Source organism: Macrosteles quadrilineatus, unplaced genomic scaffold (genome assembly GCF_028750875.1).
Source record: "Macrosteles quadrilineatus isolate MER2022 unplaced genomic scaffold, UCM_ALF_1.0 Scaffold_2__2_contigs__length_208266976, whole genome shotgun sequence".
Classification (NCBI taxonomy): domain Eukaryota; kingdom Metazoa; phylum Arthropoda; class Insecta; order Hemiptera; family Cicadellidae; genus Macrosteles; species Macrosteles quadrilineatus.
This window is the reverse complement of record NW_026542595.1, coordinates 187,012,292-187,040,124: the sequence shown is the minus strand read 5'-3', so window position 1 is coordinate 187,040,124 and position 27,833 is coordinate 187,012,292. Positions and strand designations below refer to the sequence as shown.

The 27,833-nt window shown below is 37.3% G+C and overlaps 2 protein-coding genes across 2 annotated transcripts in view; both read left to right on the top strand.

Moving 5' to 3' along the window:
* Positions 1–13,970, top strand: part of LOC128985403 (putative lipid scramblase CLPTM1) — a 40,326-nt gene extending 26,356 nt beyond the window's left edge. The window contains exons 7-13 of the mRNA XM_054404862.1: positions 6,858–7,002; positions 8,529–8,619; positions 8,948–9,123; positions 9,534–9,589; positions 10,373–10,560; positions 11,982–12,149; positions 13,339–13,970. Of these exons, the coding sequence (XP_054260837.1) occupies positions 6,858–7,002; positions 8,529–8,619; positions 8,948–9,123; positions 9,534–9,589; positions 10,373–10,560; positions 11,982–12,149; positions 13,339–13,511 (997 nt within the window). The 3' untranslated portion in view covers positions 13,512–13,970. The remainder of the gene's footprint in view (positions 1–6,857; positions 7,003–8,528; positions 8,620–8,947; positions 9,124–9,533; positions 9,590–10,372; positions 10,561–11,981; positions 12,150–13,338) is intronic.
* Positions 13,971–17,780: 3,810 nt separating this feature from the next.
* The window catches only part of LOC128985709 (ATP-dependent RNA helicase me31b), a 31,626-nt gene continuing 21,573 nt past the window's right edge, over positions 17,781–27,833 (top strand). The window contains exons 1-2 of the mRNA XM_054405508.1: positions 17,781–17,946; positions 23,961–24,281. Of these exons, the coding sequence (XP_054261483.1) occupies positions 24,160–24,281 (122 nt within the window). The 5' untranslated portion in view covers positions 17,781–17,946; positions 23,961–24,159. The remainder of the gene's footprint in view (positions 17,947–23,960; positions 24,282–27,833) is intronic.

Here is a 27,833-nt window from a genome sequence, read left to right as displayed (position 1 = left end):
GAAGGTAGTGTCTATGCCCGACGACAGGGCGCTGCCTTCCAAGAAACGCAGAAGGCCATCCACTACGGAAAGCCCTCCAAAAAAGGAAGAGGCTGTTCAGACCACAAGGGCTAAGGTTAAGGCTAAGGCGACCCAGACAGACCTTTTGTCTGCCGGGCCCAGGTCTTCCCCAGATGTAGCTGCTTTCCCAACAAAGCGTCTACAACCTCAGCAACCCGTGACCCCTCTTAGGGGAAGCTCCCGTAAGGGATCAGTTGTTGAGACACCATCTGGGGCTGCATGGGAAAAGCGTCTTACCCGAAAGGAGAAGAGGCAGCAGAGGCGGGCGGAGGTCACTTCCAAGAAAAATGTGGCGGTAAAGGCACAAACGACAAACGTTGCCCAAATTGGGCCCGGTTTGGCCCCCGCTCTTAAAAGGTCGCGGCCAAAAAAGCCCAGGACGGAGGCAATCTTGGTTAAGCCCTCAGGGGGGAGATCATTCGCTGAAGTCTTGGGTATAATAAAGGCTAAGCCGGAGCAGACCGATACGGTTGTGCGGTCGATTAGGCAAACCCGGGGCGGGGACGTCCTCCTTGAACTGGGTAAGTCAAAGGACAAATCCGCTTTTGCTGCTGAACTGAAGGCAGCCGTGGAAGGCCAGGGCACCGTCCGTGCACTCGAGCCTAAAACGTCAGTTGAGGTTCGGGACATAGATGGTGTGTCGACAGAGAGTGAGGTGGTTGAGGCCCTAAAGGAAGCAGTCCCCGAGCTTGCCGGAACATCGGCTGTTCTTAGGGTGTGGCTCACAAAACCAAATAGAAACCAGCAGCGGATGGCGGTCGCCGAAATGGCAGACGCACACGCTAGTAAGGTGTTGGCACTCCAGCATTTGAGGGTCGGTTGGGTCAACTGCAGGCTCAGACGGAGGGTGGAAGTAACCAGGTGTTTTAGGTGCCTCGGTTTCGGTCATTCCTCCCGAAATTGCAAGGGGCCCGACCGAGGCAAGCACTGCCTCCGGTGCGGAGGGGTGGGTCACGCTCGTAGGGACTGCCAAGTCGAATCTTGCTTTCTTTGTAAGGAAAATGGGCTCGCGGACAAAAACACCAAACATATAGCTGGGTCTGGGCAGTGCAGCGCTTTTAAAACTGCGCTTCAGCAAGCAAAAGCCCACCCACGAAAATAAGAATACTCCAATGTAATCTTGGGCGATCCAGGACAGCTGACGCGCTTCTCAGTCAGCTTGCCCTCGAACACGGTGTCGACGCGCTCTTGGTCAGCGAGCAGTACCAGTACCGGAATAGGGTCCCACCCTTTTGGTTCCCCGATAGTCTTGGTACTGCTGCTTTCTGGGTGCGTAATACAGCTCAAGTGCAAGTGCGGGGTCATGGAAAGGGCCGTGGATTGGTTTGGGTTCGGTGCAAGGACGTCACCTATTACAGTGTCTACCTCACCCCTAACGAGGCTATCCATGACTTCCGCGAGAAGATAGACCGCTTGGAAGAGAGCGTGCAGGACACCACAGGGCATGTGGTCGTGGCTGGTGATTTCAATGCTAGGGCCGTCGAGTGGGGACTGACCCTCACTAATTCCCGGGGGAAGTACATCCTGGACTTTGCTGCCAGGGCCGGACTCGTTGTAATCAACGAGGGCAACACGCCAACGTTCCGGCGACCCGGGATGAGGGGAACGATCCCAGACATAACCCTCGCATCTGAGTCTCTTCTGCCAAGGATCACAGCCTGGAGAGTCTTGGAGGATTATACGGCCAGCGACCATCAATACATTATTTTCAATGTCTTAGATCGCATCCCGAGACAAGTTGCTGCATCTCGGGAAGTGCCCGTTCGGTGGAACACCAAAAAACTGGACGTGGCTAAATTCACCGAGGCCATCCTGCGGGGAGTGCCAGCGGTGCCTGCCGCACCTGGCATGGCTCATGCAGAGGCTATAGTTACATCGATGATGGGGCTGATTGCCTCGGCTTGTGATGAGTCAATGCCCCGCAAGAGACTCCGTTGCGATAGGAGACCCGTATACTGGTGGACTGCAGAGATCGCAGATTTGCGCCGAGCTGCTTTGAGAGCTAGACGACTCGCTACCAGGGCCAGGGCACCCTTGGATAGACGCCGTAAGCTGGAGAGCTACAAGGTGGCGAGGAAGTCTCTCCGCCGGGCCATCAACCGGAGCAAACACAATTGCTGGAAAACACTAAGGGATGATGTCGATTCCGACCCGTGGGGCCTGGGTTACAAACTAGTAACCCAAAAACTCACCACTCGCTCTCCACCTTCCGTCATGGAGGGGGCCGCTATGGAGAGGGTCGTCAAATCCCTTTTTCCGGATCATATTCTGCGCCCACTGCGTGAGTTTGAGATTATGGACGATGTCCCACTCTTCACTCATGAGGAGCTGGAGACTGCCGTTTTATCCCTGAAAAACAACAAGGCTCCTGGACCTGATGGGGTACCTGGCGAGGCTCTTAAGAAGGTTTTTTCAATCAATCCCCTGATTCTTCTGAGCATGTACAACGCCTGCCTAGCAGAGGGGGTATTTCCGTTGTGCTGGAAAAAAGCTAGGCTCGTGCTCGTAGGGAAGGGGAAAGGAGACCCAGAATTGCCGTCCTCTTACAGACCCCTTTGCATGTTGGATACGGCTGGGAAAGTCCTAGAGAAGTTGATCCGTTCCCGACTGAATTCAGCCGTGGTTGCTGCGGGGGACCTGAGCCCTCGCCAATACGGCTTCAGGAAGGGGCGATCAACGGTCGACGCTATTGAGGAGGTGAAGCAAGCCGTGATGAGAGCTGAGGATTTTAATCACTACTCTCGTAGGGTTGTGCTGCTCGTTACACTCGATGTGCGAAACGCATTTAATTCTGCAAGATGGTGCGATATGCTGGACGCTCTGGAGAACAACTTCCACGTCCCGGCATACCTCATGCGCATTATAGAGGATTACCTCCGGTTCCGCCTCCTCATGTATGATACTACAGAAGGCCCGCGGACGATGAGTGTCACTTCTGGTGCTGCCCAAGGTTCCATACTCGGCCCGGACCTCTGGAACGTTGCCTACGACAGCCTCCTTAGGTCTGAAATGCCTGAAGAAACCGTTTTAGTTGGGTACGCAGATGACATTGCAGCTTTAATAGCTGCTCGTAGTGTTGAGCTGGCCCAGTTAAATTAAACCGAGTCATGCGAACCATAAACGCATGGATGGCAGATCACGGTCTCTCACTCGCGCTGAACAAAACTGAGATCGTGATTCTGACCAAAAAGCGGATTGACACCATTGTGCCGTTGAGGGTGGGGGACGTCGAAGTCCAGTCCGTTCGTGCCGCCAAGTATCTTGGTGTCATGGTGGACTCTAAGCTTAGCTGGCGGGACCAGATATTCCGAACAGCGGACAAGGCCGCTAAGGTTATCTCTTCTCTTAGCCGGTTAATGGCCAATGTCGGAGGTCCTCGTTCCAGTCGCAGAAGGCTGTTGATGTCTACAGTTCAGTCTGTGCTCCTGTATGGTGCGGAGGTGTGGGCAGACGCGCTCAATAAGGAGGTGTATAGGATGCGGCTTGCCAGAGTGCAGCGTCAGGCAGCACTCAGGGTAGCATCCGCCTACCGAACAGTGTCTGAACCTGCCATCTTGGTGGTTGCTGGAGTAATCCCCGTCAAACTTTTGGCGGCGGAGAGGAAAGCGATTTATCAGCGGCGTGGAGAGGACCATGCAAAAATGGAGGAGCGCAACCGCACCTACCAGCTCTGGCAGGAGAGCTGGGAACAGGAGTCGCGGGGACGCTGGACCAGGAGACTGATTCAGCAAGTCCAACCATGGGTTGACCGACGGTATGGTGAGGTGGACTATTACCTTACCCAGTTTCTGACAGGTCACGGGTTTTTTCGGTCGTACCTGTTCAGGATGGGCAAAGCCGTGTCACCCGATTGCATCTACTGCCCAGGCACTCCCGACGACGCGGAGCACACCTTCTTCCGCTGCCAGCGTTGGGAAGGTTCCCGCCTGGAGGCTGAACAACATGTAGGGCAGTTGTTGGTGGACACGGTCATTCCGATGATGACGGAGGGTGAGGACAATTGGACCTGTATGTCACATTTCGTCCAGGATATTCTCCGCACAAAGAAGCTAGAGCTTGACCGAGATGCAGTCTAGGTCATAAAGAAATTGAATGCCAGAAACGGCGCGAGCCCTGAGGGCTTAGGTCACACGTTGACCTGACCTGAAGTAATGTGACAAACAATCCCAGGTCTGTGTCCAACAGAGTAGAGGGGGTTTTTTTAGTGAGTAGTCTGACAAGCTCAGGAGTCTCACACTACAGGCTGGCTACCTGTGTGCGTAAAAGCATTTTTACCTCCTCTCCCTTATAAAAAAAAAAAAAAAAAAAAAACCTTGATAAATGTCAACTCTTCAACATGAATCAGTATGGGTTTAGAAGGGGTAAAAGCACTGTAGATGCCATATTTAGTTTTGTATCTGAGGTTGCGGATGCTCTTGACAGGTCGCAGAATGTATCTGGTCTCTTCTGTGACCTGTCAAGGGCGTTCGACTGTGTAAACCATAATATACTGATTCGGAAGTTGCAGTTTTATGGTATATCGGGCAGGACCAGTAAATGGTTGGTTTCATTTCTATCCAACAGAAAACAGTGTATAAATTTGCAGTCACTGGGAATTAAATCTGATTATAGACTAATCACAGATGGTGTACCTCAAGGGTCCATTCTTGGACCCTTACTCTTCCTGGTTTATGTCAATGACTTGCCCATGACCTTAAATTCTAAATTGGTTATGTTTGCTGACGATACTTCTGCTATCTTCACCCATCCAGATAAATCAATGTTTCCACAGCTTATCAAACAAGAATTCCAAAAGCTGGAAAGTTGGTTTCAAGCTAATGGACTTTTACTAAATCAATCCAAGTCTCTTTTAATGAACTTTAAAAAAAAATATTTTAATAACAATTTTTCTCACGAAAACACCACTCTATCTTGCAACCTTGCCAACTCCACCAAATTTTTAGGAATAACAGTAGATCATAAATTAACCTGGAAAACTCACATAACAGACGTCATCAAAAAGTTAAATAAAGCATATTTTGTAACTCTCATTCTTTCTAGATCAGTTGATATTTCTACTCTTATGATGGTATACTATGGCTATGTTTATCCTATTCTCAATTACGGAATTATTTTTTGGGGAAATTCCGACAAAAATAAAAAAGTTTTTAAATTGCAAAAAAGAATAATTAGAACAATTTATTCTATCAAAGCTAGGGGTTCTTGTAAAAATACATTTAAAAACAATAATATCCTTACTTTTCCCAGTCTGTATATCTACAATTTATTAATTTTTATGAAACAAAATATTTCTAAATTTTCTGTTAATTCGGACAATCATAATTATAATACCCGACACAAAAGCTGCCTTTTATACCCTAAACATAAATCCTCAACTTTAGAATCTTCTCCCCACTACTCTGGTGTTAAGTTTTACAATAACCTGCCTGATTCGATTAAATCTGTAGCTTCCCTTAAGTCGTTTAAGAAACAGTTATTTAAGTTTTTATGTAGTAAATGCTGTTATAAGGTAAAAGATTTTTTCCACTGACTCTTGTACATTAGTTTTAAGATATTTGTTTTATCACGATTATTGTATTGACGCTATTTATGTATATTGTATACTAAATGAATAAAGGATAATTTGATTTGATTTGATTTGATTAATACCTGAAAAATTGATTCTCAATACTGATATAATTTTTTTTATAGTTTTACCAAGTTTTCTAAATGATTTGGTTGGACTACAACAACCCCTGTCTTTAAATCCTTCTACAAAGTATTTTGAGGTAATAGGGTATTTTTAAAGTAAAGAAAAAATATATTCAGCAATGAAAAATTTCAAGTATCTAACTTAAGTTTAAACACTTCTAAACACATTAAATAACTACTAACTACCATATAAAAGTTAAATGAAGATTTAACAACTCAAATCAAAAAGAAAATGTAATTATAACTAGAGATAGGCCAGCCTAATATTTACAGTCAAGTCAAACTCAAGGTAATATTGTGATCATCTCCTGCAGTTGTAAGTCCTTTGCAAAATCCTGAATATCTTTCTCAGTCACGTAAATACCTCACGGTCGTGGAAAACCCCCGAATATCGCTCATGGGTAACAGAAACACAATCAAAGCCTCTAGCGGTGGCGTGGACATCATCGTCTTCTTCCGCTATCATGGCAAAATTCTGATCTCCCGCGGCTGTGTGGAAATCCTTATTGAATCCTGTGGTCGTGGAAAAGTCATTGTCGTCTTGCGCGATCGTGGCAAAACCTTGAACATCTTCTGTGGCCGTATGGACATCATCGTCTCACTCGGTCGTCTTCGTCTTCCGTGGTCACAGAAACGTCATCGTCGTCTTCCGCAATTGTGGCAAAATTCTCAACTCTCGCAGTCTCATAAATATCATCGTTGTCTTGCGTGATCGTGGCAAAACCACGAACATCTCCAATGGCCGTAGAGACATAATCATCGTTTGGTTCTCTTGGTCACAGAAACTTCATTAATGTCTTCCGAGGTCAGCGAATATCCATCGTCGTCTTCTAGGGTCATGGAAACTTCATTGTCGTGGTGCGTGATCAATGGCAAAAGTGGTAACTTTCCGATCTCGCAGACGTGACAGGTATCAGTATCGGAATCGACTTTTGACGATCGATTCTTAATACCGATACCAACTTCCAAGTATCGGTGGTTTTGTGAATGGACACATCCCTAGATATAATCATGAGTTTTAGTATGATCCTAGTTCAACCCGTAGTCAGAGACTTAAGACTGACGGGGTTTTCACAGTTTTCCAACATTCATTGTCTGTTTGTCAGGACTCTGGAGCTTCACCTGACATTCCAGCCATTGTCGTTGTTCCGATGGCAGATCTACGCCACACAGACCATGAAACACAAGTGGTCTGTCAACCTTTTCCAGGAGGAACATCAAGATGATGAGGACCAAGACTCTCTCAAGGAGGTGAGACATGATATATGCGACTAAATATGAGAATAATCTTTTACTAGTGTACATGTTGCTCGAATTCGAGCAATTGCAAATATTACAGAAGATATTTCAAAACGAATAACAGTCATATTTACAACGAATTTAAAAGAATCAACTCAAAGATTACCGGTGTGTAACTCAGACTATGTTTATCTTCGTTATTGATAAACCTAAAGCATTCGGGCCGGTTTTCTCCTTCTCAAAATGCCTCGCTGTACAGGCAACACAGGTCATTTATAGAGGGCTAATTGAGAACGAAAAGTCGTTTTGGGGTAGTGTTAGGGGGCATTTGTAACCTAATAGTTGAGATTGTCCAGGGTCAGGTGCTGACTGTGATGAGTTAAGCCTAATACTCGCCACTGTTCTGTGAGCTGCGGTCGTTATCACGATTACGCCTCCTGTCTATGTGTGTTGTAGTCGTCACGTCGGAGGCATATAAAAGAAAAAAAAACAACAAATAAACAAATGATAGCTACACAAAACAACGATAAATGTTACAATCGTGCTAACACGATCCGTCATAGCTACACAAAACAACGATAAATAAATACACAAATTTAAGATACTGTACAACCATACTAACAAAATCCGTCTTGGAGGTTATGTTTACACAAACTCAAATAGTAAATAAATGTACTCGATGGGTTTCATTGAATTGAAAAATAAATAACAGCAGTTAAATTAAACAGCTGACCAAAATGTAAACAATTATGTTCTTCATAAGGATAACATGGGAACTTTCAAAGCCACTGGGGCAGAGCCCAAGGGACTTTTTCAAAAATGTAAGGCCAGTTTGCAAATCTACGCGACACGCTCTTTCCAATGAGATCTCAATGGATAAAATCGGTTAAGAAATGGCGGAGGAGTTCAACCGACAAAGTTTCATGTAGCGTATTAATTATATAGATGTACAAAAACAGTTAGCTGAATGAATACGTTAATTAAGGAATGGTGTTGTCTCTGTTGTTACTATTTTTTCAGTAAATCAGTTGTGCCTTATTCTTTGTTGTTGTGTGGAATTCCTTCTCCCTTATTGTAAATATGAGACTTGGGATTTAATACAAGAATCTAGCCAATCTAATTCTTAATCCGAATAATTTGGAGAGGTTCGGTGGATGTAAGATCCTACTTAAAATTTAAGACCTGGTAGGGATGGGTTGTTGTGTTCTTTATTTTAATGAACAGCCTAGTGGCTGATGAAGGGGTGTTTTTTAAGGGATAGAACACTAAGCGATGAAAATAATTGAGTCCAGGGGCTAAGAGTGACAATTAATCTCTCTGATGTTATTTTAGTCCTACTACAGGACTTTTCTTGAGATAGTAGGTTGAAGATAAATAACTAAATTTCCTCTAGAAATTTTGCAATATTACATTTAAACACATTTTAAATCAGATTTTTTCTTCAATATGATGCAGTGTTCATAGTGAATCCTTTTTTTATAATATTATATTTGTACCTGTGTATTACGTTTGTAATCCAAATCTCTTTTTGTTCTTAGGCATTGCTGGAAACATCTCCATATCTCCTGGCAGCAACAGTAGTAGTCTCCATATTGCACAGTGTCTTTGAACTGCTGGCTTTCAAGAATGGTAAAAACATACGTTAGAATAATCAAAATAAGTTTTAGTTAAGGCATTATACCTGTACTCGCTACCATCTATTAATTTTTCATAACAGTTTTCAACCAAGGATGGCATTTTGATTCTCAAAGTCTCTGATTGGTCTACATAACCTGTATAACTGTTTGAAATTTAAAGGTAACATTTTTTATAAATATTCGCCATCTTGTAAATGTATACAGTATAAGTAAGTGTACATATATATATGTTGAAAAGTGTTGGAATCTGTATTTTTTTTTATTTGAATGACAGCGCCTACACGCAAGATGCCAATCGAGATGTTGTTTACTTGTTTCAGATATTCAGTTTTGGAACAATCGCAAGTCACTGGAAGGCCTCTCTGTTAGATCAGTTTTCTTCAACGTCTTCCAGTCTTTGATCGTTTTCTTGTATGTGTTTGACAACGATGCCAACACCTTGATTAGAATAAGCTGTTTTGTTGGACTTTGCATCGAACTTTGGAAAATAAACAAGGTTTGTTAGCTTCAACCAATAGAATTGTAAGATAAATGTTAGGTATTAAAAAAATCCTGACTTTAAATATTGTTCATATTGTTTTATTGTCCATTTATTAATAATTTTGCTGAAAAAAGTTTATTATTCGTTACTGACCATGAAAATCGTATAGGTAGTTTAAAAGAATTACTTTATTTTTATCTGTTAATGGTTTAACATGGAAGTCTACTTAATTGTTAGGATTTCTGTTAATATCATTTCATTTAAATTTAATTGTTGAAATCTGCCTATTATAATTTGTGTTAAAAAATGCAATTGTATGTCCTATACATTACTGTATTGAAAAAAAATTCCTGAATAGAACTAGCCCGGTTAAGACTCAAGATGGTAATTTTTGATATTTTGTAAAAGGACTCTTTGATTTTTAGGTGGTGAACATAACTTTAGACCGAGAAAACAGAATATTTGGTTTTCCAAGACTAAGGTAAGAATTCTGAATATGATAGGATAAGATTAAACTTTAAAATTAGTTTTTAAAGAGCAACATTAATGTTGAAGTTTTCTTCAATTAAACCTAAAATAAGCTCCCAATATTTTTTTATCATTTAAATTTCTTGAATTGTAACAGCTCTAAATGAATCATCCATTCACTTCTTAGATTTATCGCCTAGTAATGCATAGTTTCAATCATTTTAACAAATGATAAGAGTGTTTAATATTTGACTGGTAACATTAATTTCATCATCATTTATAAAATTGTATGTTTTTTCACTGCACTTCTTACGGATGCGTTAACACCTGTTTATGATTAATGTCTACAAAAACTACCATGTAGACTAACTTAATAGTTTTTTTTTTTTTTTTTTTTTTTTGCCTTACTACTCTGTTTAATGGACTTTACACGCAATTATTTAGTCCGGAAAACAGATGTTTGACGTAGGCCTATGCTTAATCAAATGAGATTTCATTACGTTAGACAATGAGATCTTATAAACAAAAACATAACCTCTCTTAGAAGATATAAGTAGTGATTGACTAAGTCCTTTAGTCGGTGGGCATATCAAATTTGTACAGTTTTTTTAATTGTTAGGTTGGTTTAGAGTAGTATGATGAAAAATATCGTTTGTCACTTTCCAAAATGTGTTTATCGTACTCATATGGTAATCGGCAACAACAATACTTGTCCAGTAAGCACCTATTTTCCGGACTAGTAACGTAATATACCATAATAAAAACCTCAAATGAATAAATATTTTCATTGATTCAGGTTTGAAGACAAAGGCTCGTACGTGGAGAGCAGCACCAGGGAGTACGACCAGTTAGCGTTCAAATATCTGTCCTGGGTCTGCTACCCTCTACTGGTCGGCTACGCTGTCTACTCCCTACTGTACCTGGAGCACAAGGGATGGTACTCCTGGCTGCTTAACATGATCTACGGGTTCCTCCTCACCTTCGGTAATCACTCACCCACTACATTCTGGATAAATCCCTAGGCTATAGTCGGTTTTTGGAGGAAAGAGAACTAGTGATGTGTCGAAACCAAATCTCAAATCTCTAAATCGAAATTTAAAAAAAAATTGAATCTCCACCCTTAAAAATCTCAAAACCTAAATCCTAAATGTGATACTTTTTTACTTGCCTGGTCAAGTTTACACACAAATTCACTAAATTCAGCCAATAAAATGAATAATGTTTATAATGCAATTAAACTGAAAGAAATATAACTTCTGACCCTGATATAATAAACAAACATGAATATGTGAGTTTATAAATTAAGTGAATATTTAAGTACACTTAAAACCTAAATAAACAGAACTTTTTATGAAAATTAAAAAACAATAAAATAATTTTTTCACCTGAAACTTGGCATAATAAACATAAATGAGATTAATACTTACTTACTTTATACCTATAATAGCATCATTTTTGTGGTTCATTCATTTTGAAGTTTTGAATCTCTAAACTCGCCGATAAAATCTCGAACTGTAACTTTTCCAAAGTTTGGTGGTGCTAGTGGATTAGCATACTGTAAGTATACATCTATGAAACAGTAAATTTTGTTCATTTAAATAATACACTTTTTGATGAATTTAGACCCACTCATAGTTATAATACCCGAAACCCAAATCTGCTAAATTATCCAATTCATAAACACTCTCATTTTGAAAAAAACCCCATCTATATGGGGATTTGTTTATATAATAAGATCCCCTCAAAAATAAAATCCTATACACCACAAAAATTTAAAATTTGGACTAAATCATTATTGGTGGAGAAATCATATTACTTCCTGGCAGATTTCCTAAATGACCGTGACATTAATTGACCATTAGTTTATGTAAAATATGACACAGAATGTTTTTAATTGTTTTTTTCTCTGATATTGCTTCAAGATCTTCATTTGAATTTGTCTTTTTTCTAACTTGTTTGAATTGGTAACTTTCTCTCAATTGTGCTGTTCTTGTTGTATTTTGTTGTAACTTATTACTTTTAGTTTTTATAACTTATTGATTGACCATGCATCTGTTTACCATTGCCTTTGTAATGAAGAATGTTTTATGCAATAAAATACTTATGACTTATGACTTAAGATGCTGTGATGCTAGGTATGAGAAACATGGCTGAAGGTTTAAAATATATTGTTATTGTTTATTAATTATTAGTTAGGTTAAGATGTACTCAAAACAAAACACTATACTAATAATTGAATACAGAAAAACCAATACCAATGTAAACCTCAAAATGTATATTTTTGTTATAGGTTTCCCTCTAAATATTACATTTGTAAACCCATTATATGTACCACTTGTTGATTGGTTCTGATTAGTTCTGTGATTATTAGACGGATACAATACAATTGCTTGTATGTTTTCTAGGCTTCATAATGATGACGCCGCAGCTATTCATCAACTACAAACTCAAGTCTGTCGCACACCTGCCTTGGCGAATGATGTCCTACAAGTGTCTCAACACTTTCATCGATGACATCTTTGCTTTTGTCATCAAGATGCCCACCATGTACCGTCTGGGATGTTTCAGGGATGGTATGTCGGAGTTCAGCCTGTTTTGCAATATTTTAACTTAGTATTGTGGATTTTTCAAACACATTCCCGAAATATAGGTTAATAAAGGAGAAATTAAGGCTAAAAAGATTAATAGACATTTTAACTAATACAATAGAAGTAGGGACTTTTATAAAATGATAGCTTGATAAGAATAAGAAACAATAGGAGTTTTTTGTATCAACCGTATTGTTAGCTACATTGGCCAGACTGAGACAGCACTCTTCAAAGTATGAAAAAAAATTCTGATTGCAAGTCCCAACTGAATATACGGGAATGCTGAAAAGTGAAAACCACTGTGGTTTATTATGACACATGCCTAAATGATATTTAACAATTTAATTGATTGAGAAAATATGTTATTTCTGTATTTGTTGCCCAAATCTGTAACTAAAATTTACTATCTTGTAAAGATGGACTTTACAAATGATTATTACCATGTAAATAACAACAAAACATTGAATTCCTCAGGTCCCCTACATACCCTACACCACGAGTCGTAGCGTTAACTATCCCATGGAGTTAGAGTAATCAGTTTACATGATAGGAAGTTTCTATAATGGTTGGTAACCTCCCGGCTAACTGGAGGTCTACACACAGTTACTTTGGGTGACGTAACTCAGTAAGTAAACTCAACACTCACTTACAAAACCCAAATTTATTATTAGTTCACAAAACATATAAAGAAAACGAAAACTAGCAACAAACAAAAAGGTAGAGTAGACTGGAACAGTGTTAATAATTTAAATATTAAAAAGAAACCCCAATTTGGAAAAAAAGATTCTAAACCCCAATTTTGAAATCCCTTAAAATTGTCATTAAAATTTGTTTTACTGTATAGGATAATTTACAGGAGTTAGTCATACAGCATCTTTGTATTATTTATTCTTTGTAAGGCCTTCTCCAGTACACCACACTCACCACTACACACAAAACTGGCCCTCTGATCAAGTGCAATGGCCTTCTGTAGGTCAGTGCAAAAAGTTTTTGTTTAACAACACTTCCAACCTTCTCACACAACATTACCAAAACACTCTCTCTTCACATTATTTGACCTTCCTATTACACTTCTTGATCAACTTGGCTGTGTAGCAGAGTCCTGTAGTCAATGGCTTAATATGCTTTTAACGTATTAAAAGTTGTCAGTTAACCTTGATTGTGATTGTTGCAGACATAGTATTTTTCATCTTTCTCTACCAAAGATGGATATACAAAACCGATCCAAAGAGGATCAATGAGTTTGGTTACTCTGGTGAGATGGAGACTAACGGAACGGCCGCTGTGGAGGGTCAAGCGGCCATCGAAGATACGCAGAAGAGCTCCGATGACAAGAAGAAAGATTAACGCATCTGGAAAAGCTAGTTGTTAATCTCTGAATGTTGTTTAGCGATAAAACGTAATATTTATAATTTGTTATAAGCTTTTACAATGGTTTTCAAATGAAATTTGAAGTCGTTGGCTTTAAAATTAATCACCTAGATAAGAAAATCAATATTTATATATTACACCCGTTCTGTTTTCAGTGCACTCATTTGCTGTTTTTATAAATTATCAGGTATACTTTTTTACCAAGTTCTATGTGATTTTATTTTCACTCGAGTAGACTTTATTGAAAGTATTTTTAAAGAAATGCAATTTAGAAGTACAAAGTATTTTGTACTAGTGATATTTCTTTAGGTGTCGTTTGAGTTAGTTATGTGACCTTAAATGAAATTTATATTGATGTATGTATGTTTATACTTTCCTGCCGCTGTTTCAAGTTTTTATAGTATTGAAAATAAAAGTTATCAGTTGAAAACAGTAGTTCAGTATTGCTATTATTTTAGGTCCTATTGGTCATTATTATCATCATCTCCTTCTATCATCTGTTATCTTCTTAGCCAGTAATAAAGGAATAACAGCTAGCTTACCATAGAAAGAATCCCATAGAAGCTTACCAGAAGAAGGTACACACAATATTTTGAACCCTGGGGGACTTTGTCAAGCGTAGACACAGAGAAGACAGTAGTACAGAGAAAACACACTTATGAGACAACCGTGCACTTTCAGCTCTGGTATGTTGGGGCCGAAGTATACTTGTGACAAGCAAGGATGAGCCTGAACGGCAAGCGTTGTGCAGAAGTTTCTATAGCACAGGGTCTGCCTCAAGCGTTGCAGTTGATGATGGAAAGGGGAGCAGTGCGGGACTTTGCCCTAGACACCAGCACTAGTTCCAAACACCACTAAAGTTTATGTAGAATGTTTCGTCTGTACCTCACTTCTCTGTGGCATAGACCAAAAAGATCAAAGGTAAGTTGTGGAGTCAATCTCCATAGCACAGCAACTATTTAAATGTCCCGCCTAGTCTCAACCCCAGAGCTGCTCGCGCATGCGCAGGGAGCAGGCGGGTAAAAGCAGTGAACCAACTCTGTCGTGTGTCTGCTGTCGCCAAGAATGCAAGGGTAAATTCGTTGGGATACGGGGGGACGCCCCCTTGAGGTATTGTGTCGTAGTTTTAGTATTTAATAATTTCAGATCATCGTATCAATTTTACTATTTCATTCATTCCGTCATTTATTGTTAATTATTAATTCAAATGTCAGTTCACGTTGCGTCCAGTTGTGTTATATATTAAATATTCAATATGTTGAACAATCCACGTATTTCAGTGTTATAATGCTTTAATTAATCAATCTTTCATCAAAGCTGGCTCTTGGGGCCTATGAATTACCGGTAAATTACCGGGAATTGCGGTAAATTGTCTCCTCTGTATTAAATAATGTGTTCAGTTAACGTTTCCAACATGAACGATTTGGTCAGGAACTTGAATCGCATGATCAGATCACCAAAATGTGGCACAAAGTATGCCACAAAGTTAGCTGCTTCTCATAATTCTAAAAATCCCAATCCTGGTCTAGATATTTCCTTTAACAAAATTGGTCATTAATAAGGCTGTCAAGTCAACCATTTAACACTTATCCTCTCATTTTCACCTTAGAACACTCACTCTCTTTGTAGGTGTCATATAAATCAAATCTAGTTTTAAAATTTTCAACTAACTTAGTGATGTGTCAAAATCGAATCTCAGATTGGATCACCGAGTTTCAAGATTCAAAAGTTTCGAAATTGAAGATTTTGACAGTTTTATTCTTGAATCTACAATCATTCTTTGCATCATTATTATAATAAATTTAAAATGTTTCCACACTATCCGGTAGGTAGCAACAAAGCAAACACAGTAAATTGTATTCTGAACTTAGAAAGGCATGGCATCTTAAATAGGTACTATAACTAACTGGAACAACTCAGTTTCATAACAATATATTAGCCACTATGTTCTAATTAGTCTGATATTCATGTTTATGTTGTTGTCAGGAGTTTAATTTATATTAATTTCATAAAACATGTTGGTATGGGATGGGTTTATCAGTCAAATTTATATTTTGTCAGTGTCAGGAGTTAACCTCAGTTTTGATTTCATACTTAACATTTTATTATTGCCTGTATACTTTTCAGTCACCTTGTATTTTAATACAATTTGGCAATCTATATATTAATTTGAAACTGTTTTTCTTTGTCACAGCTATTTTGAGAGAACGGCTGGGCGTAGAAACTCGGTAGAGGTGTCTAAAGAAAGGTCTTGGTCTGTAGATGAGCCATCAAAAGAGAAACATGGTGAATTCCCTTGGGGCTCTGCCCCCGTGGCCTTTAAATTCCCATCCCATGTTATTCTTATGGAGGAAAACGGGGTTTTTGTCACAGCTAATTTGAGAGAACGGCTGGGCGTATAAACTTGGTAGGGGTCTCTAAAGAAAGGTCTTGGTCTGTAGATGAGCCATCAAAAGAGGAAAGAGGTAAATTCCCTTGGGGCTCTGTCCCAGAATCCTTTAAATTTGTCTCTTCAGATTTGTTTACATTACGACCATATGCATAATTCTACAATACCTTTTAATGCAACAGCTGTTAATATTTAAATTGTGATTTATTGCATTTTTCAAAATACAGTATTTGCAATGGATTTTTCTGATTTTAAAATTGATTTTCTTCTGCATCGTGTCATGTTTTGCAATATAATGTTCTATTACCAAATCAGTGGAAAATCCTGATATCACAGTAACTTTTAAAATTATTTCTTATGGAGTTAACTTATATCTATTGTATGGCTTGGTTTCTGCCTTTTTTACCACTTCTTGGAGATTTTACGTAGGTGATATTCTTTGGCGTATTGCATCTGTAGACGAAACTTGGGTTGGTTAAATTATTACAATGGAAAAAAGCGAGAAATCCTGGACAATTTGATATAGGCTAAAAATACAACTGAATTAACAATATATGCTACATTTCTTGAGCAATCATTGAAATAACCGATTTGCAAACAATGGAAACATCGAAAAAGTCATAGAACACAACCAAGTAAAAGAAATAGAAATAATGTTTTTTTACACTAAAAACAAGATCAACTTTTTGAAAAAAGATAAGATATTTACAAAAGATTTGGATTATATCTAACTGTTGTGTAGATCGTGAGTATTTCCATAATCTTTGAGTCGCCTGTAAATGCTTCGCAATTGCTCGAATTCGAGCAACAGGTACACTAGTATTGTTAATTTCATACCAAGCTATCAAAATTTAAATTAACAAGTACGCCTCATTAGGTTACCTTATCTGTACCAGCAAAACCTAAGCATTAATTTAAATCCATCTTATTTAAATTGGAACTAACTAAATCCGACAAGTTTAAGTGAATATTTAGTGGAAATCTAGCCAAACTAATGTAAATTCACATTAATTTAGTGCAGTTACGTTGATGGCCTTAAGTGCGCTTACTACGTGCGCTTGTACGTCGGACTCAGACAAAGAAGACGTTATTAGCTATTATATCAATACCGAAGACAGCGAAGGGTACTAGAGAGCATTGGGTTCACCCTTAGTTGAGCAAGAATGTTAGTACTAGACTGTTTGTAGCAGCTAGAGCTATTCTGATAGTAAATTATAAACACTATACGGCCGTCAAAATTCCACCAAAATACCACCAAACACCACAAAAACACCCCGTGGTCTCGTGCAACTGAAGTCTGCAACGTCGGGCCCACGGTTGCATGTGACTGGTTTCAAACATTTTTGGAAATCGCAAACAACCAGTTGCGTCGTGTGCGCCTCCCCACTGCAATACATTGCCGATGTCACAAAACAGTTGCACGCGCAATTGGTTTGCAACGACAGTTGTGAAACAGTCACACTGTGTGCGCTGGGCCGTATGGTAAAAAAGTAAACTGAAAGGTTGAAATTGTCGCCTATTGTGGCCACCTCACCCCCAGCGACTTAAACGTCGCGACAAAGTCGCCAAGTGTGGCCCTAGCGTAAGGGTGGGGTGTGAATCCCAAAACCCCTCCTTTTGATTTTGGCTTAAAGTAAGCCTAATCTTCCTTTGATTTTGCTTTTGTCCAAGATTGCTTCTACTGGATTAGGATTGGATAGAATAGAAAAAAAAGAAAGAATAGGAAATAACGGAACCACTTTTGATGGTGATGTTGGAAGAACTGTCGAAAAAACATCTGCGTGGAGCAAGAGCAAGTAAAACAGCAAGCCAGCCAATCACGACCGACCAGACGTTTGGACCTGACGAGACAACGAGAAACGGAACGGAGAAAGACGAGAGAGAACGCAAAACGCAAAGCGAGAGCTTAGCTGTTTACGTTACTAGTATCGCTAATGTTGAGAGTTGTGAAGTGATAAATTCCAAGTTTTAAAACTGCTTTGTATGTCTACACATTTGGAAGACTTTAATCACAGATTCAAGGTATTCTTAAGTACTGTTTTGTTGAAGATTGTAGTTAAACTCCGCATAACTTCATAAACGCGGTATGGAATTGAGAGCAGGGTTTTGAAACGGTAGTTTAAGCCAATTCCGCCATTTTCGTAAGGATTTATGTTACTTTTTATAAAGGTTCACAAAGTAGTTACAAAGGTTCTAACTTCTAGACATTCATGTTTTCTTATAACGTCTGTTTTTAATCTCACTAGTGTTGGCACAATATGTTTACTCTAGCCTATAACTGGGTCTATCTTTGGGTTACAGTTCCACTAGGACCTATCGTATTCAGGCCTATGTCCTGGTCCTAAGAATGTAGACTTTCTTTCTTAAGTGCCTATTTTTTGTGGGATACAATATACAATTATTATACATATTTAACTTTTCCATTGTAAGTTTAAAGTCCTATTAACTTACAATTTCTGTTGATTCCAGTTTAACTTATCTAGGCTAACCAGGACCCATGCAGATAGGCCTAGGCCTAAGTTAGGCTAGCCTAGGCTACTTGTCTCTATTAGCCTAGCGTAGGCCTAGGCCTTCTTAAATTTAACAAGCTTAAATTTTTAATTATAGCCCTTAAATGACTTTGACAAGATCTTGGACATGTTCAGATTTAAAAATAACTCATCGGTACCGGTACCTAAAATGCATTTTAGGGTTTGCATGGATTTTTGAAATAATTTTTTTCATTCTACTCTAGATTCGACGCTGATTTTGAAAATGACGTTCTTTTTCCGCAGCAAACAACCATAACGCCCCAAAACGACAAAAAATATTTGTTTACTGTTTACAGTTTGTTTTGATAATGTTAAGTTACTCAATTTAACTGGAATATTAACTTAAGCAGATCACAAATAATCAAGAATCTTCTGAATCCGATGTAAAATAGGCGTGATTTCCAAAAATCTGCGATGCTATTTTGGATTTTTAATTCTCCCGACTAAGTTAAGTTAATTAGGTAGGTAGGCCTACCCATTAGTTCCCGTAAACCCTAGTAGTGGTCAACGATCGCGGGACAATCATTTGCCGTTGGTGCTTAGAATGGCCACGATCGTAAGGCGGTATGGGCTGAAATTAACTTATTTTATTTTAACGGTAAAAAAACACATATAGGTACCCAACTCAGATACCATTTGAAAGATCACATTTTGAACTTTCATTTTATTACGTAAACAAACCACCTGTAACTTACTTAGCAGGTATATATAGCAATGTCACGACAATTAGAAATCAAATGAATTTTTGGCGCGGCAGGACTTTTGCATTATGATTAAATGTTGGTTTGAAGTAAAAACATTTGGTACACAAGTTTTATAGGTTACTAAATACTATGATTTTTTTCACAAAATCGCTATATAATATAAAAACATTACGGTAGCTTATTTTATTTATAAATAAAAAATTATTTTTACCATAATCTTTATTGTTTTTTGGATTCCTTAGGCCTACTTCGTTAGCTTTACAAACATGTATACCCATATATTATTAGTAGGCTATACACATAGGCCTAACTTATATTATGCCCTATATAACTTTTTACAACACAAACTAACACTGTACGGTTTTAATTTTTTTCGGTTCTCCGTTTGTTAGCCTATTATATTTCGCCCCAAAAACTGACAAATAAACAAAATATTTTCCTAACATGTTGTAGCCTATATTTCTATACAGGGAATTAGCTTGTTTACAAAATGTATGTAGGCCTAATGAATTTTCCATTAAAAAATCTGTAGAAAAAATTTTACCGAGGCTGCTTTTGAAATTTCAAAAAAGAAATTTCTAAGTTAGGGTCAACCGGGGCTAATATGAACAAAAAAAGTAAACTTTTGACATTAACTCAAAAATGGTAAATGACAGAAGAAAAGAAAAAATAGTAGTGTATACAGCTCTTTTAGCTGAATCTATTTATTTACTAACAAAAACCATAAATGTAACCATTATTAAAAAAAAAAATTAAAAACCACTGTTCACATTAGCCCCGCTAAAAGGGGCTAATGTGAACAGCCCATGGGGCTAATGTGAACACTCTTAATAACTCTGTTATTTACAACACTAGGCATATGTGGGGGCTGTTGTGAACAAGCCTAGGGTCTAGTCTACCAGTTGCAATAAGTCTCAATATTTTATCTCAAATAGTTTTTGAGATATGAAGGTATCTTTGGAGAGCCGCGGGTCGCCCTACGGTAACCCTTTTTTTTAAAACCATTTATAAATATTATACAAGGCTAATAATAAGATATAAACAAGAAAAAAATTATCTGTCAACATACCTGAGTACCTATTTATTAAAAATTTCTTCCACATACAAATTGTTTAAAGCACTTAAAAAAACAATAATTTAAGACAATGGAAATTGTTCGTTTAGGCAAATGACAGTTTATTGCACTTTTAGGCCTATTAGGTAAATATAAAAATGTGGGCTAGGCCTATTCAACACCTTAACTGTTGTCTTTGTAAAATTAAAACTGTTTTATCACTGTAAGGCCTTCAAAGAAGTTTATTGAGGAACTTACGCCTCAAAAACTTCGACAATTTTGTCGAAGACATACTTATGTCTATCACTGGTTCCACATACATTAGGGGCTGGAAGTTTCCCCAAAATGTCAGTGGTAGAAACAATAAATATATCATCTTCTTTTTTCAGGAATGATTTTTTTCCTCATCACAGGATTTAAATCCCATCACTTCGATCTCCCCGTCAGCCTGAGCTTGTATATATAGTACAATATATACTGTATATATTGTTGTTCATAATAGCCCCCATTCACTGTTCACATTAGCCCCCCAACTTTGAAAGCTTATAACTTTGGCTGTTATTAATATATTTTAACTTTGGGAAAAGAAAAATAATCCCCAATTCTTATTTAACAAAATTCAGGCTTAAGATTATTCCTACAACCAATGTAAAAATTGTTATAACAAAAGTTTTCACTTTGCGCGGAAAAGTTTTTTGGGCGGAAAAAAAGTGTTTTAACAAAGTATTTTTTTAAAGTACCTAAAAGTCAAATTTGAAGTTTTCTCATTATGGACACAAAAAATACAATAAATTTCCTTTCTAATTATATTTTTTTCATGATTAAAAATCCCAGATAAATGACTTTTTAAGTCATTGTTCATATTAGCCCCAATATTTTGGTGTGTTCATATTAGCCCCGGTTGACCCTAATTCTTTTATTTTTTCACTTTACAAAAAAAAATACACTGTCTAAATCATTATTAGGCCTACCTATATTATGTACTATTTTTAGATTCTCCTGTTCTTTCCGAACAAAATACAAAATGAATATAAGGTTGGCTACTAGGTTTAATTGTACGGTTGAATTTTTTACGAATTTTCAAAAAAAGGACTGCAAAATCGCCAAAATGGAACGCCATTCCCCACTTCTAACATTGGCCACTGCTAGGTTTAAATTAGCCTTTCCTCCACCTAATTTCCGATGATAAACGACGTTAAAGATGTCTCCCCCACCCAAAACCCCGAATTCCCACCTGGCCCCTAGTTGGGGTGATTGCTGGTAGTATCACATTTTCATCGAAATCTCGCTTATTTGAACTAGCTGTTACCCATAAAATGTGACTTCATAAGTAGGCCTGGTAATAAAGCTATTGATTGGTTATAACCACATCTGATTTTAATAAGGTAATAAATTGAAAGAATAACATACAATTATGTACAGCTGAAGTATTTTTATTAACATTAGGTACCGGTACATGGAAAGTTCCCTTTGGAAAGCAATTACGACTTTAAAGGGCAATTTACAAAATAATGGATAGTTTTGCGCAAGATTTCTTGTAAAGACGAACATTTTAAGTACCGGTATATGGTTTATGGGGGTGTCACTTGTAGTTTTCTCAAAAGTTCATGGGGTACTTTTGGCTTTATATATAGATTTCATGCATTCGAGATCTGCTTAATATTCTGGTTAATTTGATTAGCCTACCCACATGACGTGTTTTGTAAAAAAACATTTTTGGTACCGCAGTTTTTCCGCGTTATGGTAGGCTAGTTTTCCTCGGAAAAAGAACATCAATTTCAGAATCAGCGTTGAATTTCGAGTAGAATGAAAACAAATTTTCAAAAATCGCAAATCCTAAAATGCATATTAACCAACTTAACTTACCGTAACTCAACATGTTACAGTAGCCTAAGTTAATGGCTGTTTTATTTAACTTAGGCTAGTCCAAGTGCTTTGTCCAGACACTTTGAGAGCTGAAACACAACCATGAACTGTTTCAGAAGCAACCAGAGGCTATTTTAAAAGCGATAGAACATCTTTTTAAGTTAATTGTAAAACAGCTGAAAATTCTAATTACTAAGTCTAATTACCACATTCGCCTAATCGGTCTGATTACGATTGGAGTGTCCAATCAAATTTGATCGAACCACTTACCTTACACCACTTTTATGTTACATTCTTGTGAGTAACAGTAAGCGTAAATATAGCCTATGTTTTGAGTGTTATAAGACGATTCATTTGTTTATAGTAGAAAAATAAGGCCTCGGCGCCAAAAAAACTTTTTGGAAGTTGTATAGTCCTCGCCACCCTAAGTTGAGGCAGCCCAAGGCCGCACGGCGTATATCTAGTGCGGCCTTTGGCTGCCTCAACTTAGAGTGGCGAGGACTTTAGTATTGATGTCCTAGAATAGTTTTAGAACATTTAAGCTGTGGTCTGGGTTCTGAATGAGAACCAATACTAAATAATGTCCTGAATACAAAAATGATTGTCGCTTTTTCTGGAAAAGTCAAATTAGAAACATGGAAAATTGGAAAAACCAAGTTAACTTGTGTAAATGTTACTTTAATTTTTGTATATCAAATCACCCATTTGTGGTATTGGATACAGTTCTGCTGAGAACCTGCGATCAATCTGTTTTAAAATATAAATAAGATATCCATTAACATGTTTGCTCCGACATGGCAACCGGTGGCGCATGAATGAAATTACAGCCAAAAGAAAACTTTTTTACAAATTACCATAGACTTCAAAGAAAAAAACAAAAGTGTGTTTATATAGAAATAATTAGATGTAGACCTAATCAATTTATCAACTGTACACTACTTGTACCGTTTCAGTAACAAAATTGGTTGAATAAATTATGCTAATTAAATTAAACCGTGTACCGGTACCACCCGTGGTGCACGTTGACCTATCATCATTTTGAAAACAAGTAGCCTACATTCTATGAAATTAAAAACAAAGCCTACTTTGAGCAGTAAAACATTACTTTTTAATTCAATTAAAAAAAATGTTTTTTTGTTAAAATTAATAAAAACCCATTTTTTGTAACTTGAATGGTGTTTTATTATTAATGTAACCTGAATTTGGTTTACGTACCACCCGTGGACATGTCCATGTGGCTTCTATAAACACAAACAAATAATAAAAACACTCACAAAGACTCCGAAATGACGTTTTGTTGCGTGCAATTACCATAGTAACGGTGTCCACTGGTGTCGCACGTCGGAGTTTTGGGGGTCACCACGTATACCGCCAGTGTTGCATGTTGGAGATTCCAAAAACTTAATAATTGGGTAATAAAGTTAACGTACGGTACTTAATTTGGTTCGTTATAAACTTAACTTTGTTGTCGACATAGCCTAACTTGTTTCATCCTGTTGATGAGTGTATTGTGTTGATGACATTTGAATGTGTTGATGTTGACTAAAATGTTTTACACTAAGTTAATTTTAGGCCATATTCATAATTTAAGATTTTTGCTCTGCCTTACCAGAAGACGTGCAATAGTTTTGCTGATCCACAAGGATTAAACATAAGTTATCTATGTAAAATATACAAATAACTTCATTTACGAAAGTAAAACAAAACTTAAAACCAGATAATATTTGTGGGCTCAGAGAAATTATTACCTACACCATTAAGTAAGATTTATTTAGAGCTAAAAATCTAGTTTGTAATTGAATTTCATATTGTCCAATCAATACTGTGACCATGGTATGCTAATTGTAAATAATACCCAAAACGTTTATTTTTTTGTTTCAGATATTCCTGACTGAGTGTGAAAGTATATTGAAATCGAGGACTAAGTTATAACCAAATCGCATGTAACTTACTATTGTTTTTATTTATAAACTGTACATATTTATTGAAGTTAAGGGATTTATCCCTTTGTGAGTGTTAGTGAAAGACTCGGCCAAGTTTGGCCATTGTTGCCCTGTTTTTGCAAAATAACTCTGTCAGAATGATGACCGAAAACAGCATGATGCTGGGCCAAAACCATGTCGGGACCCTGCCCAAGACACAGATGAACAATGGACAGCAAGCAATCGCTCACTCCAGTGCAAACTTGAGCAGTTCTAAACAGTAAGTGGAATATTTTATCACATTTGGTTGGGAAAGCTTTTAGTTTAATGCGTGTCAAATTGGAACTGTGCAAACCACACCACATAGCCTACCTTAAGTTATGAACGTTAACAACGTTTTGTATTTGGTACCTACATTTTACTATAGTTGATATCAATTCTCATCCGTCCAACCACATTAGTGTATTTTTACTTAGCTGTTTCATAAATATAAAATAAATAAGGCCTATGTTAATTTTAAATATCAAAAGTTAACTTAATCAAATCAAAAATGTTATTTGCTGTAAGTTAAACTTGAGCATAGATCTTAAACCACGCCTCCGCTCGATTGCTGCAGGATCTATGAGGTTAAGACGGTGGGAGTAAAAAGAACTCCCCGAGCAGACAGCAGACTACTGGTCCACCGGGAGCGTCAGAACATGGACACTTCCAAAACACGTACTATACAAAAACACATGACAACTTGAAACAAAATTAGTTGTGGCATTCGCCGGTGGATATGTAGTCACGGCTCAATCATATAATATATTAACAAATGACCCGTCGAACCCTTTTATGCATTATAGAAAGTATTATGTAACTTACTGATTAGCCTAGCCTATATATTAATTATTAGGCAATTATTAGGTTTTGTGTTTGAATTATTGGGTCCAATTCTTATTTGGATAATCAGGTATAGGCCCTACCTCGGTATTTCAGCAAAAACATCACTGTTAGTGTAAGTTAGGCTACAATAAAAAACATATGGTATGGTGGGTTGATGACTATAAAAATATCACACAGGATGATAAGAACAATTTTTTTTTTTTTTTGCGAACCAGCATGATCGGACTATGGGCACAGGGGTTTATGGTGTAAAAATGGGGTGTTTTCCCTTTTTTCACCACCTGGAAACATAAAATTTTGCTATTTCTTTCCAAACCATTTTGTAGAGCTCAAAAAACGTAAATAATTTTGTATATTGAAGTGTTGTTGTATGCCTAACGGTTACAGAAAAATTTCCAAAAAAAGTGTAAATTTAAAATTATCTTTTTTTATGGGGATTAAATTTAAACTGTGTAGCTTGCTTGATAGACATATTTTAATGAAATTGGAAATATTTGTTTAGGTACTTCACATACTAAGCTAGGCTATTAATATTTCAAACTATTCAATACACCTTACACATTCCTTGATATGTGTATTCTTGTATACTATTCAGTAGGTTTTACCGAATTTGTGGACTTTCACTCTAATTGTTATAGGAGAAACAAAACTTTAAGTAACAAATTAATAATTTTTTTACCATTTTGTTCAGGATAAAACTGTCTACTAAAAAATTGTAATTGGATAATCAAAGTTTAAACTAAAAAAAAATAAAATTATAAAAATTAAAATTATTTTTTTAAAGGAAAATTTATTTACAAATTCCAAGATTAGGCTAATCCAGACACCAAATGACACTATTATCATAAAGTTCTATTTGATTCCCTATGTAGAAAAATCACAAGTTGATTACTTTTATAAGTAACTGGTGGAATACCCGTGGCTTCGCTACTGGATATTTCAAATCAGGGGAAATTTTTAATTAATTATTAACTGTGTTTAAGTGCAAGATTGTCATAAAATAAATCACATAAAATAATCAATAAATTATTTTAATTTTTATATTTCATTTTACAATAATGATTAAAACTGCAGTAAAAAGTTTGTCCGTTATTCATACTATTTTTGATTAGCATATTTAAAGAATTTCACCTTCTTTTCTTTCACTTTTTTACATTCTTCACCTGTTTTTTCCTTTGTTTTGTCTGTGCACCTGCCACGCCGTTTATGCCTTGACATATTTTGTTGAGATTCCGGGATCGGCTGACATGGGAGAAACGAACGGGCTCTTTTTGTGGCTCTAAAACTTCAAAGTGCCCGCTAGACAGGAATTATGTAAATCTGAGTCTTTTCACGGGATTACGTTCATCACCAATCTTGACATATAATTCACCATTCCAATAAACCTCGAAAACAAAAGTGAATAGTTGTGAAACCGCAACCAGCTGACACAACCCTCTAAAGGTAAACGGCTTAGACATTTCATAGAAGTATTCCCTCTAATTAAGGTAATTATTCCACCGTCACTGTTGTGGGATAAGATCGAGAAGTAGTCCCAATTCCTCACAACATGTTCAACAATTGCTTCAACATGAACAAACACGCACCATCTCCTCTGATGTGAGTGATATTATGTGGAACGAACTCGCTATTAACATTTAAAACCTCAGTGTCCATAGGCCTACGATGAAACGGTTGAAACAACTACAAAAATATTTACAGAACTATATCATAAGTTCTAAAATGCAACAAAAAACTAGGCCTAAGTTAAATTCTACTTTCTTCAACACGAATTGCACATATTATAAGTTGATAAAACTAAAATTCCACAGTAAATTAGGTTAATTTCACTGACTCGCAACTATGATATTTAAATAAGTTCCGACATTGACTATACACATCTATCTATGTATAGTCAATGGTTCCGAAATAAGTGAAATAACCTTAGTACACTTAATTTTTATTCTAACAGCTGATGATTAAATAAATTGCAGACAACTACTGTCATTTCAAGTAGTTCTCATCTGCGATAATGTAAACAAATGCCGCTGCCGCAGCAAACCTGCAAACTGAGCGAATTTCCATTTGCCTGATTGGATTTACACTAAAATGTCTCCTAAAAAATATCACATTCATTCCTTATTTAAATATAATTACTTTAATGAGTACTTGGCTGCAAGAGGGAAGGTATTTTTTTTTCCTGTAGGCTAATATGTAATAGTTTAGTAAGAAATAAATGCATTTTCCAAATTTGATCAAAATATGTTCATAAACAAGCGAACTACAACAGTTTACTTATTCTCCATAAGAATAACATGGGGATTTTTAATTTACAATTATTTGGAAATTTTTCCGTTTTCCTTAGGCGCATAATAACGCTTCAATATACTAAATTATTTGTTTTTTAAGCTTTACAAATTGGTTTGGAAAGAAATTTCTAAATTTTATGTATTTTGGGTCAAAAATGGAAAAAAAACCAATTTTTACCCCATAAAACCCCCCCATAAACCCCTGTTCCCATAGTCTGATCATGCTGGTTCGCGCAGAGACATATTTCCGAATAGGCGGACTAGGCGCGTGCGTAGGGCGGCAAATTTTAGAGGCAGCGAAATTTTGGAAGATAAATTATAGAAAAGGACGTTTTAATCTTGACAAAAAAATTAATGTTGAGAAATTAATAAATTTGGAGAACTGCAAAAATTAAGTTATATTTTAAATAAATTGAATAAGTTGATTTAGTATAAAATGATTTCAGAACACATTAAAGTCAAAGTCAATAATTTATTATATGGCTGTGCCGTGTTTTCCGTGCTGCCCTGCCGGTCTGGCGGACTCGTTGCGGGCGTGGGCTGCCGGCCGCTGGATACAGGTAGTGTAGGCCTACCTCCCCCTGCTATCGTTTGTTACTACGCAGCAGCAGCGCGTATGTCATTGACATCTGTAATATAGGCCTAGACATAAAGTAGGA